The following is a 17,533-nucleotide window of genomic DNA, read 5'->3' as shown; positions in this document are numbered from 1 at the left end:
ATATAAAGCAAATGGCCAATGAGACATCTATGATTCTATATGCAGCAACTTCTGAAAAAGGGGAAGCATTGTCGTGCTAAAGCTAAATTGAAGGATCAATAGGAATGTTAGAAGGTCATTACTGGCTACTTGGTAAGGTAGGTTCTATCTCAGATTGCAAAGAGAGATGGATTAGGACAAAGGATAAGCGATAGAAGTTGTGGCATTGCAAATATTATTATAGTCATGAAGGTGAAAAGGTTGTGATTTTCCCTAGTTGATTTGTGTGATTCAGGTCCCACATCGATCAACTAAGAAATTATGTCACATGTTTATAATTTAGGACGTAATTGGTCGGGTAAAATCGATGAAACCGAAAATCTAAATCGAAAAAGTATTCGCCCTTGTTATGTTCGGTTCAAAACCGAACTAAACCAAACCAACCTAAACCGATCTAGTTTGGTTCGGTTCTCGATTTTTAATTTTGAGATCTAATGAACCGATGCTAACCTTACTCCCCATTTTAGTAATATTATCCCTCCTCGCACACACACTTATGATTAAGCTCAAAATTAAAGTCCAACGTAAAATACTCCTTCATTCACTTTCTCTCATCATCATCTCATCTCATCACTCAAAGTTATTTCGTTTATACTAAAAAAGAACACTTGCCATCCGTCACACCTAACACATCGTTCCTCATCGCTGATGGGATCATCCATCTCTTGTTAGTTTTTTCATGTTAGTTATATAAAGTAGTTTGAAAAACATAGAACATGAAAAACAAAGTTCTATGAAATATTTGAGTGTATGCACGAAATACAAATTTGTGAAAATATGAATTATTTTAAGGAGAATGCTAACCAGTGCCCCAAGGGCATTGGTTAAGCAGCCAAAACAAGCACAATTTTATGATAAAGTTATGTAATCATTACGATCAAAAGTAACATCTTATATTTCAAAGATAAAATTTCTATTTGTAGAATCCTTAACCATTGTCCCGAGGGCACTGATTAACAAGACCCTTATTTTAATTGTATTTTCAAACAAACTGATCAACCAAACCGATCTGAACTGATTAGTTTGGTTCCGTTTCTTTTTTTTTTAAATAGTAAAAACCGAACCAAACCAAACCAATGAAGATGTCATTGGTTCGGACAATTTTTTTGAGCAAAGATTGATCCAAACCGAACCGTCACACCCTTATTTATAAATGAGGTTGTGATTTTAAAAGCCTTTCGTAACTACTGAAATGAGAGCTTTTGATTGTTGTTTATATATATGCATATTTAAACCTACTCATAAAAATCTTAGCGTGCAAGTCTACATTGTTCAAGTCCAGCTGATGGAGATGCCGCCCGAGAACTCAGGCTAAATCAATCCAACTTTCCAACAATTTGAATAACTCTTTTGCTTCAAGACTGTGTCATCAACATATGTTTAATTTGGTAGCTCTACTTACTTCCGGTCAGTTTACTCTGGTGGTGGATCAACAAACTTTCATGAGTTTAATTTGTTTCCAAGCTTGCAATCTCAAGTTCCATCCATTGCTTTTATCCATCGAGGATCCTTACTGGTTACTTGGTAAGGTAGGTTCGATTTCAGATTGCAAAGGGAGGATACAAATGAGGTGTGATTTAGGAATATGGAAATGTGAAATGGATGAGGATAAAGGATAAGGATAAGGATAGTGGTTGTGGCGTTGCAGATATAGTCATGAAGATGAAGCTTGTATTTTTCTCTAGTTCATTTGTGTAGCTCAGGTCTATCTCTAAAGATCAATTCAAACATCTATCGCATTTTCCATGTAAACATCTATTGACTTTCTAGCCGCTCTAAGCAAGAGCTTTAATACCATCTTAGTAAAAAAAAAAAAAAAACTAGTGAAGAGTGAAAATAGCAGAATGAATCTTCTTAACATCTAATGAAAAATACAAAATGTGTTCATAGAGCATAATCTAAGTGCATAACTAACTTCTCAATTTACTAGCTAACTGAAAACTAACTAGAAAGCATAGCTGCCTCGAGGTCATCTTTATTAGCTAATAACTAGGTTGCACTAGATATGGACAATATATACAACAATTAGATCATCAATGAGAAGCATGGTGATGTACTGGTGTGGGAGACAATCACAATCAGCATCCTCCCTTGATAGATCGGTCATCAATAATGTCATGTAATTGTACAAAAGTCACCATTGTCGTGGAAAGAAGCCTAAACCTTGGCTCTTGATATTGCATAACCTGAAAATAAGTACCAAGTTTGGATTAGAATTGAAATATTCTAATAAAAGCAAATATATAACAAATGATTGCTTGGAAAGAACATGCACGTGTTTTGTTATAAAACAGCATGACACACATTTATATTATTCACTAATCTTTATGGTTAGTGAGGTACAGAGATTCATTATACTTGAGATTGCTGCTTAACTAAATTCATTTGGAAATGTAGTTGAGAAAACAATGTTTTGGTTCTGATAAGTACATACATTAATCTGTAGACACCATCCACTCACCATGGCAAAACAACGAGGCCGGAATAGTCACAAGCGACCTTCTGCTTAAAATTAGTATCTTTTACTAGTACACTAACAAATTGATGCTCCTACATGGGAAGATATAGAAACACATCTCTCCAGGGCCAATGAACACACCCTTTGTTTTAAGTATGACCTGCACATGCAATGTAAATTATTATAGAATGTCACTGCAAATAAGCACATTCCACATTTACAATTAAATTGGACTAAGGTTTTGCTTTAAATTAGTACCTTGGACTGCTACACTAAGTTGATACTACATGGGAAAATACATAAACACGTCTCTTATTCTCTCCCAGCGCCAATGCTAACTCCTTTTGTTATAGGTAAGACCTGCACATTTAAATTATTAGAGTGTTACTGCAAATAAGCACAACAGACATTTACAATTAAATTTGGACAAAGATTACAGAATCGCACAATCCAAGCTGACTCGATAGGAAAATGCTTCAAGAAGCAAATCCGTTAGCTATAAACCATGGTTCATTGCAGTTTACTAGGTAAAATTCCACTTCAACTTAATTACATGGCAAGGACAAACAAATATCTCCATGTCTTCATATTCAATTAAGGAAAAACTATATAATATTGCTACGAATATGATGCATAAATTACCTCCAATAACATCTTAAGCAGATTTCTTGCCACTAACTATTCGAGATATCTGGAGACCCCTGCTGAAAGCTTCATTAAAGAGAATCCTAGTTTGCATGGATTGAAATCCAGGTAACCATGAGAAAACTGCCATGGGGGCCATAACAATAATCCCAAACAGTAAATCGTAGAGTCGTGCCAAGGAAACCACAGTATCCCACACTACAGTTGACTGCAAAAATGGCCTAAGCACCTGGGCTATTAAAATCATTCCCCATCCCGTGGGAATGAAAGCCAACGAGCTTGTTAGAAGATCAACAAAACTGAAGCGGGTGAACTCCAGTAAGAGGACAATTACTAGAACTGTGACCATAATTACAAGAAGCTGCACTAGACGATAATATATGTGCTCATTTGTACCATATTTATCTCGTGCATATGCTATGCTGATATAAATCGCAACAACAGCAACCATGAATATCCATGACAGCAAGTAAACAGCTATACTAGTATTATGATTTGCAATGCCGAGCTGGTAAACAATGCCATACTGAAAGAAGAAAAATCGAAGGTCTAAAATGATTTCTAACAGCTTTCCCCATATACCGGTTGTTTTTAAATGATCTTGCTCCTCATACCACCATGTTTCCCAGCTGTATTCTGCCTTTTTGAATGGCCCACCCGGATACCAAATCCAATTCATAAAGTCTTCAAAGTCATATACAGTTTTCAGCCAATCAAACCCAGAGGGATTGAAGACAAAAGGAGACATTATCCATGAAACTACAAGAAACCAATTTGAGAGTGTCATAGCTATGTACACAAAAGTAGCCTTAGGCAAGGGACTATGAGAAGCATACACAATTAAAATAATTCCAAGTTCAATGGCCTTGACAAAATGGCTTCTAGCATATAGCCGATAGTTCTCAGCAAAACTCTTGTGCTCCACCACAAAACCGCGACCTGTGGCTCTGTACTTAGCACCACCATGAAGTATAGTCCGACCAAAGAAATGGGTGCGAGTTCCCAAAGAGAATGTAAAGAATAGTGATCCAAGCTGCAACTGCATTGTCAAGAAGTCCCATACTGCAGGAAGGAACCCGTGCTCAAGAGTATTTTCAACAACCATTGGGAGGGCAGTGAAAATACCAAGCTGGATTATAAACTGCTGATTTACGATTGCACCAAGGGCTTTATTGTTGCTAGCATTGTTTTGGGCTTCCTTTTCAATGCCGCTGAGGGCCATATAAAGTCGGCCCCAAAGAAAGGCATAGACTGTCATTACAACTACCATGGAGTTAAAGTAAAATCCTATAGTTGTGTAGAACACTGAAAGCATGCGGAAGAAGTCTAATCTATGTCCTAGCCGGTAGACATCTCTGCTCAACACCTGCTCGCCATTGCCACTTGCGACCTTGGCCTCAAACATGGATATCTGATTCAAGCCAACATCTCTTCCTTTACCTACCTGTATATATTCATGATGTGTCACATTGCCACCTCGCAATGTACAATTGAAACCAGCAAAAATATCTTCACTAATATTGATCACTCTAGATGCCTTGCTGACTCCACCCCTACACAAGAACCAAAATCTGTCAAACACATCCGGATGACCGTAGTGCATCCGTACTTTCAAAGGGTTTGCCAGAAATCGCTGGCCCAGTGTCACAAAACTTGTCTCTTGGGATGACATGAACCAAGCAAGCGACGAAACAGAGCCTGTGAATATATTCTCACGAACCCCCAAAATGGTTGGCTTCTTGATACCATGGTAGACATTGAACTCCTCCAACAGATTCCGCATTTTGAGAGCTTCCTCAAAATAATTGTCTTGATTCATATCTATGGTCTGAATTGCATCACCCCGCGTAAAGATCATTGCATGATTCTGATTTTCCGGTTTCCCTTCTCCAAGTTTTAAAGGACCAGGCAATCTGACCCTAAAGATCTCAACCTCACTCTGCAATTGCTGATCAAACTTCACAAGAACAGAGTAAAATTCAGTCTCTTCCCTCCCCAAAGAAACCTCATCAACATATGCTACTCGAAGGGCCTCGTTGTTTTTCATCAGATACAGTATATCATCAGCTCGGGGATTCTTCTCTGCCTTGTGGCGTCCGTACATCTGGCATGCCACAACATATGAGAACTTCATCATCGCACTCCCATATTCATCTCCCTTGAATAACAGGGTCACACTGCTATCTGCCCTTCGCAACTTCCGTAGAGATGGATGCACATCAGAGCGTAGAGTATTCAGACGGTTGTTTGCGTTTGTTGAACCATATGAAGTAATATGCTCGGATCCCTGTCTTACATCCATCTCAGATGCTGAATCAAGAAAAGCGAGCATCTTAAGGGCGCTATAATAGTACATCATCCCCCTGACTGTGCGAGACAATGTTTGACCTCTGTAAGATACCCAAAGGCGAAGGTCCAAGGATTTTGTTGTCCAGATATCATCCTCGTCTTTCAAGCCCTCTCTATGCATTCTTTCCATAAAATTGTTCCATTCATCTTCATAAATCTTCTGCAAATAAAACAGAGTAGTAATGCCATCCTCATTCTCCTTTCGAAGAGACTCTTTGCTATACAAAACTTCCTCATCATAATACGGGGTCAAAACACTGAAAGCCATCATTTTTTCAACATAGGGAGCACGGGGAATGTTCATAAACAAAGAATTGCTAAAGAAAGCAATCCGCCGTCGAGCCTCAAGATTCAACGGAACATTGTGCATTGCGTCTCTTGAAGTGAGAATTGTAGACAACCTTCTGAGCTGCCTGGTAAAGACTTCATCTCCGGCATCAGGAAACTCAATAGCATTTTCAAAGAGCAGTCCCCCTTCTGTTGTTGGACCTTGTAGCGCCAGGCCTTCCTCAATTAGCTGGGCGGCGGTCTTCTTCACCTTTGAAAATCTTCGAATACACAATTCATACAAGGCTTGCAACAAATTTACAGCCTTATTCAAATCTTTGTCTGGCTGTATCGAAATTTTAACCAGTTCAGTAACCTTAGCATGTAGCTCTGGTAGCAGAGACATCTTGTACGCTTCTGTTAACTTTCCCACCTGAATGTAGTAGTCTATGTCCCTGAATATATTAGTCACAATGGAGAACTCTACCTTATCAACTTTAAGAATCATACAAAATAAGTACTTAATGCTATCATAAGCTTCAATGACAGCACACCGGCGATACTCATTCTTGCACATCTTCAACCATAGTGACCTGTCAGGCTCATTTTCCAGCTCTTTTGCCTGACTGAGAGCACGCAGTAGCTCATTGCTGAGAAGGAAACACGGCCATCGAATTACCCTAATGTCCCAGCAATTTGGTGGCAGTTCCAGGAGCTCTAGTTCTCGATCACTGATTATATCTTCCTCCCTGAAAGTAATGATTATCTCATTCCATATTAAGGCAAACCTGGTAGCATCCACTTGGCTTGATTCAATTTTTGTGAAGGGTTGACCAAGTCCGTATCGTAATTTCAACCGATGGATGGCATCACGAACCTTCCTCAGCATCGTTGCTTGCTGGCTTAGAAGCTTCTCCTCTGGCATCAGATTGAACTGCATTGCACTGGCAAAGTGCTGGAATCGGAGCCTGAGTTGTGAGATATTCCGGATTTCACCCAAATGTGAGAACAGGCCAATCGTGCCACCAATAAAGGAAGAGAAAATTGAATACCATATTTGCAAATCCATGAAGTATACCAACACAACAGGTAACCATAGCAAAACAACTGCAACTCTGTTGGTGTTATTGAAAAACTCATGCCATCTATAGCCGATGCCCCTAAGTTTCAACAGAGCCTTAGTGGGAGCAACAAGAGGTTTGAATTGAAGAAAGTAACTGAATGAAAATTTTGCAGCCAATACTCCAATCCAGAAAAAACTATACTTCACATTATCCATAAGGCCTTGTCTCACACCCCGGCCCACAAAAATCCGGGTATGAAACCACCATGTCAACCAGTATACTATTCTCCAGTCTGATTCCTCAATGAAGTTCCGTATACACGGCAATACGAACAGTACACATGCCAACATCTCTGGTAATAGAAAGCAGAAGACAATCTTAAGAAATGTATAAATCCTCTGATTTGCCGCATCAGACCAATTTCGTTTAGAACCCTTCTCAATCCAAATCAATCCATAAAACACCCCAAACAAAACAGTCCACGTTATAGCAGCCAAACCCTTGGCCACCATCCTTACTCCACGCCAAGCCGTCTCTCTAGTAACCAAACTATATTGAGTTCCAGCATCAAGCACAGATTGAAGTACCCTAAGACCACCCCAAGTGATAAACAAAGTAAACATTTTGACTTGAACATCCTTTCTCTCTAATGCTTGCCAAGGATACGTAGTACCCTCCCAAGCAACAATAATAGCACCTTGCATGAACAAAATCAACATAACCCATAACCTGTCAAAACTCTTGTAAATATTCCAAAATGACCTTTGTTCAACATACCCAGTTTTCCCAACCCTTTTATCCTTAGGTGTAGTCCCAAAAAAGCTAGACTCAAAATTCAAAGGCCATCTAAGTTTCTTCAAACACCTCCTACTCCAAAAATACTCATTTATATCATCATAATTCCTCCATGCAGAATGTGGTGCTTTACCATTTCTACTACTATCAACTTCAATCTTAATAGTATTGTAAATTGGCATAACAACAGATTTCAAAAATCCATATTCACCAGAAACTGTTGGCAAAAATGGACTACCAGTATCAGGATCAATAAACCCATCAAGAACCATATTAAGCTCTTTTGCCATAAAATGATAAATATAACAAAGACACTCTGGAACAAAACGAAGGTTACCAGCTTCACCCCAAATTAGAAGATAAAGGGAAACGTAAAGCAACTCACGACGAAGATCGGTTGGATCACGGCGGCGCGTGTTCACGCTTGACTTAAGACCAAGATAAGAGCACCAGGAAGTGTAGTTATGAAGAAGCTTTCGCCGGAAACGTTGTAGAACACCGGCGTCAAGCGCGTCGGGGATAGCCGGAGGAGGTTCAAGACGCATCTGTGCATTTGAGAGATGAAGAACTAAATGCTCTCTTTGGTTTCTTGCGTTGTCGATTTGGAATCCGAAGAGTAACCGGAGCCAGTCGAGAAGGTCCATGTCTGGTTGCCATGCCATGAAACGGTGCTTTGGGAGGTCGCCGACGGTGCGGAGTGCGGCAGCGGCGGCACGGACTTCTGGATAACGGAGCGATGGATGGTCTATGAGGAGGTCGTGGACGGGGATAATGTTGAAGACAGAGTTTAACGGCGGAGGTGGTGGTCGTTGCTGGTTCACCGGACCACCGCGCATGGCGGTGGGACGTTGTCTCATATGCATATTTAGTAACCGTTTAAAACGAAGTTGAGAGTTTGTTACGAGAATTTGAATGCATTTTTTGTTTTCGTGAGTTAGTTTTGTTTTCTCATTTTCTCTTCAATTTCTCGTTTCTCACAGTTAAGCCATGGATGAATGATGAGATAGGATTGAAGTGTGAAGAAGGAGGTGAAGTACACGAAAAAAGAACCGAAACTTTGTTAATATTCACTGTTCAGTTTCGAGTTTCGATACCACGCGCTGTTGGGTCGCGGTTGATACACACGCTCCTATGGTGGAACCTACCAATAACACCATTAATTAAAGTGTGTAACGGTACTATTCGATGAAACGGCGTCGTGTCGATGTGTGATTATTATTCCTTTGAAAGCAATTTTGATTTTGATGTAAACAAAAAACATGGGATGAGGGAATCTTTGCCTGGAGTAATAAAAAATTGGTTCATTACTATTATTATTATCGGTGGGGGTGATGGGTGAAATTGTTGTATTTATCTATCTGATTTGTTTGTTGTATACTGGCACGTGAAGCACGTGTCTCATATGGCTTGTGTCTGTAACTTAGATTAAGTAGTGTTATTTGAACAACTCTTTTTGTACAATTTTTGGGACAACCTTGATATTCTCTCTTCTCATAGAGAGAAAAAGAAAGAGAGAGAATAAGAAGATAACGTGAGTATGAGAGAGAATATTGTATAAATTTTTTTTCAAAAGTAGTTGTATAAATATCACTTCTCTAACTCATTATGTTATTGTTTGGCTGTTTGCTACTTCCACTTGATTTTATAATCATAGTTGTATGTTTGGTCTTAGTAAAGGTATGGTCTTTGCATGATCTTTAGGTTGGTGAAGACGAATCTGAGTGGCATGAAAAGGTAATGAATTTTTTTAGTAATAAATCTAAGCAAAAGCTAGTAGGTAATCTATTATAGAGGTATATCGGTCCCACTGTGATAAATGAAAGGATGAAACTAAAATTAATAAGTTACGTTTCCCTCGCGTTGTTAGTCCAAAGTTTGAAGATTGCGAAGATGACTCTTTAAAGTTAGAATCACTCTCCACAATAAGCTGCCAAATATTACTTTAACTTAAGTGTGTGTTTGGTTCTCTAATAAAAGAATTGATTTTAATTAAAAGTGAGTCGATTTTTTTTTTGTAGATAGACGAAATGATAAAGTTTACAGGAGTTCGAACCCCGGTCATGACGTCTGACCTAACAATTTCTGCATTTTTTGCCGGTTGAGCTAGGACTTATGAGACAAAGTGAGTTGAATTTAATTAATTTATGTTTGAATATATTTATATAGAAGTGATTTTTACCAATTCAAGTTGTTTGGATAATTTGAATCAAAATACCTTTTGAAAGTATAATTACCAAATTAGACATCATTTATATTATATATAAATGTAGATTTGACAGAATTGCTTTTAAAAAAAATATAACATAATGGAAAAGTTATTAACACAAAAAAAAATGGAAAAGTTATAATATATTTTTTAAAATAGTAAGTTATAATCTTTTTTTCACTTACACCTTTTTTTGGAATATTGAGAAACAAAATACATTTTGTATAAATCTATACTTTTTCAAACCAAAAAAAAAATTAAAAATAGAAAAATAACAATAACATAAGGAAAGAGCAACAAGAAAACGCATATCATAATAGAGGATACTGGCAGCTTTGCACCAAAATAAAAAGAAAATAAAAGAAGTTTTTGGACGGCGGAATCTACTTGAAAGAAAACAGAGAAGATGAAGAGTAGATTCAGAAAAGCAAAGATAGAATAGAAACTGAAACAATCGTTCCATAAGGAGAGAGAAAAATGAGTTGGATATGTTGTAAAAGAGAGATGAAGGAGAGGGCAAATAAGGAAGAAGAAAAGTTTTTAACTGCCAACCAACAGTAAACTTATAATTGATTTGGAGAAGCTAGGATTTGGAGCTTCTCCTATAATTGCTTTTGGAACACTAAATTGATTTGAGAAATGATAGTCAAACATGTTGCAAAAGGCATAAAATCACGGTGGAAGTCTGAAAACGTGCTTTTAGAGGTTGCAAACGGCCAACCAAACAGGCACTAAGTCATATTCAAGTCTGCATGTATGTCTCATGGCTCCGCTTGCTCGCCGATGCATTATGTAGCCTTAAATTTAACGGATGTTTGAGTTGCGAAATAGTCCTCCGCAATTGAATTCTCCTACCCTCATGCATACACTATTACAATTGAGTTTGATCCAATCCTATGAAGTATTTTTCATCCAATGTAGATTGTCGCCTTATGTTGAGGATTTTGGTGAAAGCATCGATGTTTGCAATTTTTTACGTGAACAGTTCATGAAGACGATGAAAACCTTCCTCAAAAATTGTTTTCTTACCTCCCACACTGAGTATGGATAGGAGGGAAACTCTCACTCCCTGTTTGCTCTTATAAATTTGCGAGAAAGTGTCCATACACTACTAGCCACATAAAGATCTTGATGCGATGCAGCTATCTCCAACCCCACAACTTCTTCCAATCATCCTCAACATCAAGAGTGGTATCATGTGCAAATTCTAAATACTTCGAATAGAAAGTGTGATATCATTAAATAATTTAAAATAAAGTTCTGTCAAAAATATATTTATAATAATGTGAAATGTATTTATTCATTCATTAATATCCTAGTATTATAATTTGCTGCACTAAAATTATTAGTGTGAATTTTGAAGGAAAAAAAAAAGAAGTTATTAGTTTGAAGTTTTCTCTGCCATTTAGCGGTGATTAATTTTCGTTGGGGAACAATTGGATATATAAGTATGGGTTCTCACTTCCTAATCAAACTATCTCCATACGAAAAGATTAGAAATCAACCCCATGCCTCCTTCTTAAGGGATCTAAATTTTTTACCATTTGAATCAATCCGTTGTTTGTAAAAAAATTGTTGAAGGAGTCAAATTAATCCACTGAAATTGGTAAGAGAATCAAACGAAATATTAAGAGGAGCACACTCCAAGGTTTCAGGTCATTGCCACCAGATCAACCCAAGTGGATTATTGTAGGTAAATTATAGTTTGTTTTGTAAATAAAAAAATATATATTTTGTTATATAGAAGTGACCATATCAACAAAAACACGTCACATGAGCACGACGACTATATTAGAGACCTGACCATATCAACAAAAAAGACAGACCTCAAAATATGATACGGTGGAAAAATTAGAAAAAATGTGAAGTTGAAAATAAAAAATTTGGTCTTCTTAGAGGGAAAAAAATTGGCTTTAAAATGTACCAAATTTCATTGTGGAGAAAAATAGGGGAGGAAAAGATGGTTTAAACATTTAACAAGATAAACTCACCTTTATTTCATGATCAATTAAAAAAGCAATACAAGGAGGTATAAAATCATAAAAATGAGATTAAGCATCTTGCAAGGGATTGAGCCGCCATGTTCGCTTCTCTTCGAACAAACTTAATCTTATTTTGATTCACTAACGAGAATGTACCGAAAAAAAAATCCAAATTCTGAAATTCCCTCCGCATATGACTTTTACTTGAAAAGTTACATGAGTAATGTTCAGAGTGTGTCCACTAACGCAAATAACAGGTGGACAGCCCCGTTGTGTCGTTTGAAAACAATTGAATTTGAGGTCCTGCACAACTCATGGGTGTACAGTGTACTTAATTAGGCAGAAAGATTGAATAGCATCACCCTCCCTCCTTTAGTAGTGAATATACTGTGTACTTTTTTTAGGAGGATATTGAGTGTCATTAAAAAAGCCAAGCAGAACAATCTCCCATCGCATAGACATTATTCTCTGACCATGAACATACATTATATAGAGATTTTTTTTTTTTTAAATAGTATATTATATAGAGATGATGTTTGAAAGTGTCAAATATTTTGTGTTAAATGATAAATAAATAAATTATCAATTTAATCTTTAAACTGTCATTATTTTTCAAACCTAATGTCTAAAAGAGGCTGTTAACTTACACCCACCTAAAAATACTAAGGTACAAGTTAGTAAGCTACACCCACTTATATTTTACTAAAAAACAAATAAGCACTATTTTATATCACTTGAATTTGAAGGGTACGTTTGTCAATTTAACCACGTCTTTCAAAACAAAACAACACAAATCATAACTGTTTTTTAAAAACGTTGGAACCCCATGAATTTTTTCTATTTGTTTGTTTGTTTTGTGAACATCCCTATTCTCGTGTTTCTATAACCATGTCTTTTTGAGTAAATAAAAAATATAAAGAGATTGCAAGATTAAAATCAATTTCAGATTTTATGGTGGGCACGAGCCAGAGAAGGGTGCTAACCAAAAAAATTATAAATAAAAAATCAAAGAAATTGAAAAAACAAATGGTTCAACGTCAGTCAGTGGTTTTTTCCATAAAAAAAAAAAAAAAAAAAAAAAAAAAGAAGAAGAATGAAAAACAACAAGTGGACTTTGAGTTTCCTCAGAAAACAAGATTGTTGCAAGCGTAAAATCCGGAAATATTATGTGCGTGTTTTTTTTATTTGAAAAAAAAATCAAATTGACAAAAATGTCCTTTAGTTTTAGATGACATACAATATAGAAATTTGGGTTTTTAGTAAAATATAAGTAGGTGTAGCTTGCTAACTTGCACCTTAGTGTTTTTAAGTGGGTGTAAGGTAGCAGCCCCCATATGTAAATATAATAAATATAGTTAACCCACCTGCGTTGTCATGGTGGTATTGGCTTAGGATCTAAGAGTATGCTTCTCCTCGAGGTCTTAAGTTCGATTCTCTCCGGTATCAATTTAAGTGAGTTAATTTAGCTTCTTAAAAAAAAAAATATATATAGTACCTAGACTATTCTTCAAACAAAAATAGTCCCTAGACTATATAAATTTGTCAACAAAATACCTTAAAGTGTGTAAATTCTATCAATGTAGTTCCTAACATCTTAATAGTAAGGACTAAATTGACACATTTTATACTATGATTTAGATTGAAGTGAAGGTGATAATTTAGAGACTAATTTCATGGTTTATTGAAAGATAAATTGTAGGAGTGATAGTGATTAAAACACAGTGTCACATGGAGTGTCATTATTGTCGGTATTTTGATAAAACTTTCATGCTGTCAAATAAATTAACCAGATTATTCACCTGTTGTTCACCACATGCGTAAATGTATGTAAGTGGTGGCTGATAAATTAACTCATATTCTTCATCCTTTGAAGAAATGCAGAGCTCACATTGAGCCACTTTTCAGTAGCTCGAATTTCTTTTTAACTTCTTCAGTCTTTCAATTTGTACAAACATCAATCATTAAAAATATTAATTCAAGTTTTTACATTTTTTCATACACCCTACACAAAATCTTTGAGTTTGCTAGATTTATATGACATCAAACAATATTTATCAAAAATATTAAGGTGATTAAATAGACTCAATACACTAATCATTGGAATTTACATAGTAAGCACAAACTAAATACTATACTGCAATTCATCAGCTTCTGTATGAGTTAACATCAAGCACTCACTAGTGTTGTTCCATTCTATGAAAAAAATAATTGTAGTTGTCTTCCTTCCTTGCATTCAGCAACCAAGAGATTTCAGGCAGGATATACATGATCGCTATACATGTGAGCTGTCAAGTTTAAAGCCTCGAGCATTGCTTCTCCTCTGGTGTTGAAGTTGAATACACATATCCCACCATTGTTGACATCAAGGGAACGAAACCTAAACGTTGTAATCAATGTCTTAATGTCAGCTGCTAGATTGGATAGAGCATCAAATGGTTGGTTCAGTTCATGCTACACATGCAACAGGTTTTGAAATTTCAAGCAAGCTATTCAAAAAGAGAGATGACTTAAAAGCAATGTTTAAAAAACTGGACCGAACTAGCCAATTCAATTGGTTGAATCAGGAACCAGCCATTTCGTTGGTTGGCTAGATCCCGGTTACATTGCAGTCTTGCTGAACCAGATTAACCAACTTGAACTGTTGATTAAACAAGTTTTCAGAAGTACATATTTTCAATAAGTAGGCACAAGATCAGTTTAACTTTTTAATGATATGATTAATAATGCTTACCTCTCTGGGCCAAGGCCTAAAGCAGTGCAAGTTAATGCCCTCAATATTGATTTGTGAGTCACAACTAGAAAGTTTTCTCCCTGCAGAGTAAGATGAATGTTGCAACTCAATTTCAAATCAAAACTTGCAACACTGTGTATCAATGGCAAAGAAATCTTACAGGTGACAACAAAATTTCCTTCCAACAATCTCTTGCAGCTATCCAGAGATCTTGTACAGGATATCTACCATTCATGACAAAATTGGCTGGATCTTCTCTCCAGATTCTGTATTCCTCCTTATATATTTGCTTAGCATCCACTGCCTCCAAATTAGAAACAAACTGATTTAGTTTAATAATAAAAATTTAAAAAAATTTAAAACTTGGTATTCAATCCAAGGATCGACTAATCCGAGAAGTCCAATCCCACCGTCAAAACAAAACTCTGTATGGACTAGCCCACCAAAATTTGCACCAGGAGGAATCGAATTGAGACCTATAGTCTAAATCATAAAGAAGGACAGGAACGATCCATATTGAAAAGTGAAATAAAATGAAAACACATCATCAATATCCAAATAAATCATCAATTTAGTCCCTAAACTATCATTCTCTCTCCAACTTTACCTCTAAACTATATAAATATAGTAAATAGTCCTTATAGTATATGAAATGTAAATTCAGTCCCTGCTATTAAGATGTTAGGGACTGAACTGACAAATTTTTATATACTTCAAGGACTAAACTGATAGATTTTTATAGTTTAAGGACTAAATTGGTGGGAGTGTGATAGTTTAGGGACTATATTTATGGTTTATTCTCAATATTCAGTAGCATCAAATGCACTCTTCCTATCAACAAGTATGCCAGTTAACTATAAAATAATGGTCAATTTAAGCATGCAAATGAAAAGCCATTAACATATTAAAAATATATCTTCATTGTTTTCAAAGTTGAGCAGAGACAGGCTCACCATTTTTCAATCCTTCAAGGTGATAGAGAGATATTTCTTTAAGTGAATCAATGTAAACCAATGGTTTTTCCCTTCCTTGCCATATAATTTCAGCAGTTTGCTACATCAAACATCCAAAACCAGTTATGACTATCAGAAAAAGTATTAGCATGCTCAAGAATTAAATTTCACCGCTTCCTAACCTTGGCACGAGATATTGGACTGGCAAGACATTGGTCAAAGTGAATATTTTCCAAAGCTTTCTTGCATCTCTCTGCTTGCTCCACCCCAGCTTCAGTTAGTACTGACAAATCTGAGCTTCCCTAAACACATATGATCAATTTAATGACTATGGATTGCAGATGTGGTAAAAAGATGTTCCGTGTGAAACATCAAAACAAAAACTTTAGTCCTGGAAGTTGAGGATAACAGATAAGCTAGCTGATGACATATAGCGATAAGTTATCTAATAGATTTTGAAGTTTTTAGTAAAACTAGTGGTTAAACTAACTAAGAAATATAAAATATAAAATGACATAAAAAGATATTTTCAATCAATATTTTGAAATAATCAATTAAGATAATGAGGGTAAATTGAGAGCGAGAAAATGATATGTCAAAAGCTATTAGTTCAAATGCTAGTTGAAGTAGCTTACCAAAAAACGCTATAAGCTAGTGAAAAAAAAAAACGTTTTAAGCTTGTGAAAGAAGACAGTTACCAAACAACTCTACTTTAACCATACAAGCTTATACGCACGGTTCGGCCATGTCATTAAGAGCCATAAAAGAATGATAATACTAATATTATACAAGCATTTCCGAAGCAAGTTAAATATCTCCTGGAACTCGATAATAGAGCTATGAACTTAAAAGTAGATAGCAAACCTGAATTCTACTTTCTGCATTCCAAGTGCTAAGACCATGCCTTAAAAGAGTGACTTTCTTTGATGAAGTGATTAACTCATTTGTTAGTGATGTTGTTGCTTTTGTGAAATCATATGCACCACCAGTTACAGAAAAATCAATACTATTTGGAAGTTTGTCTGCATGAAGACACCACAAAACCAACTTGAGCCCATGTTGGAGTAAATGTGTATAACAACCATTCCAGTATTTCTTTACAAATAACTCTCTTCACTCATTCAATCAAAAGAATTAGGGTCTAATTGAATTGACTTATTTGAGTTTATCAACTAACATAAACACTTGTGGAGACTATTAGGGAGAGCTTATGAAAGCAACTTATGACATGTGCATAAGTTTTTTGAGCTTATATTTCTGCAAGCTCTTCAAGATAGCTAATGAAAAAAACTTATAACTTATATGAAAACAATTTAACTTTATTTTATATTTTGTTATAGAAATAACTAATACATAAGCACTTATATGACAAACACTTAACCTGTGGCAGCAGGGTATGAGGTAGAAGTAGAAGTTGAGCAGTGAATGCGGCGAGTGAGAGGAAGATGAAGCTGAGAAGAAGTCAGACATGGTAGTGGTGAGCACAACAAAGTGGTGTTCAAAAACACAATCCCTGCCATTGTCTCTCAGCTTCTTTTGTGGTTCTAGTTTCTCCAAACCAATCCATTCATTCCTCTTCTTTTCATTTCATCACTCTAATCTAACTCTATGCTATGGTCCACGTTATCTTTTCATAAATCATCAAGAGGTGTGTTATTTGATTTGAATAATTATTTTTGTGATAATTTACATAACAACTAAATATATATTAAAACAATATATATATATATATAGATTAGATACAAAAATCAAAGCAATGAGAAAGTAAGAATCTAATGAAAGTATGAAGGAAAAAAAAATGTTTCATAAATTATCATAGAATGGTTGTACAAATATTTTTTTTAATAAAATATTGTTGGGTCACTGGGGGAGCCAGGGGGACCGTCCACATCGAGGCTAGAACAACCACACTAGTAAGAGAGACATCACACTCTTAGCCAAAATCTTAAAGCAATGAGTTTATGGATCCTCTTACTTATAAATTTTATCCAATGTGGGACATATAACTCACACTTGCACACAACAACACTCCTCCTCAAGTGTG

General features: G+C 36.0%; 2 protein-coding genes and 1 non-coding gene across 3 annotated transcripts; all 3 read right to left on the bottom strand.

Moving 5' to 3' along the window:
* Positions 1-1,863: 1,863 nt before the first annotated feature.
* On the bottom strand, positions 1,864-8,804 carry LOC25485938 (callose synthase 11). Its single transcript, XM_013607059.3, has 4 exons — positions 3,140-8,804; positions 2,756-2,857; positions 2,501-2,657; positions 1,864-2,225 (listed from the first exon to the last, which is right to left on the bottom strand). Exon 1 carries the CDS (start codon positions 8,478-8,480, stop codon positions 3,153-3,155), a length of 5,328 nt encoding a protein of 1,775 aa, XP_013462513.1. The 5' UTR covers positions 8,481-8,804; the 3' UTR covers positions 1,864-2,225; positions 2,501-2,657; positions 2,756-2,857; positions 3,140-3,152.
* LOC112419622 (small nucleolar RNA J33) lies at positions 5,434-5,512 on the bottom strand. The gene has a single exon (XR_003009747.1). It is a non-coding gene; the product is annotated as a small nucleolar RNA J33 (small nucleolar RNA).
* A 5,036-nt stretch (positions 8,805-13,840) lies between the features above and the next one.
* On the bottom strand, positions 13,841-17,126 carry LOC25485937 (probable 2-carboxy-D-arabinitol-1-phosphatase). Its single transcript, XM_013607058.3, has 7 exons — positions 16,871-17,126; positions 16,354-16,511; positions 15,672-15,791; positions 15,490-15,589; positions 14,697-14,836; positions 14,537-14,616; positions 13,841-14,182 (listed from the first exon to the last, which is right to left on the bottom strand). Exons 1-7 carry the CDS (start codon positions 17,007-17,009, stop codon positions 14,056-14,058), a joined length of 864 nt encoding a protein of 287 aa, XP_013462512.1. The 5' UTR covers positions 17,010-17,126; the 3' UTR covers positions 13,841-14,055.
* Between the last annotated feature and the right edge of the window lie 407 nt (positions 17,127-17,533).

Source organism: Medicago truncatula, chromosome 2, assembly GCF_003473485.1.
Source record: "Medicago truncatula cultivar Jemalong A17 chromosome 2, MtrunA17r5.0-ANR, whole genome shotgun sequence".
Lineage (NCBI taxonomy): Eukaryota > Viridiplantae > Streptophyta > Magnoliopsida > Fabales > Fabaceae > Medicago > Medicago truncatula.
This window is presented reverse-complemented; position numbering and strand designations above follow the sequence as displayed.

Bases quoted from the DNA above. Each gene is read 5' to 3' on its own strand.
- LOC25485938 (XM_013607059.3), bottom strand. From the start codon at position 8,480: ATGCATATGAGACAACGTCCCACCGCCATGCGCGGTGGTCCGGTGAAC.
- LOC25485937 (XM_013607058.3), bottom strand. From the start codon at position 17,009: ATGGCAGGGATTGTGTTTTTGAACACCACTTTGTTGTGCTCACCACTA. The intron at 16,512-16,870 runs GTTAAGTGTTTG...GTCTTCATGCAG, and splicing joins CTCATACCCTGCTGCCACAG to ACAAACTTCCAAATAGTATT. The intron at 14,183-14,536 runs GTAAGCATTATT...TACAACGTTTAG, and splicing joins TTAGGCCTTGGCCCAGAGAG to GTTTCGTTCCCTTGATGTCA.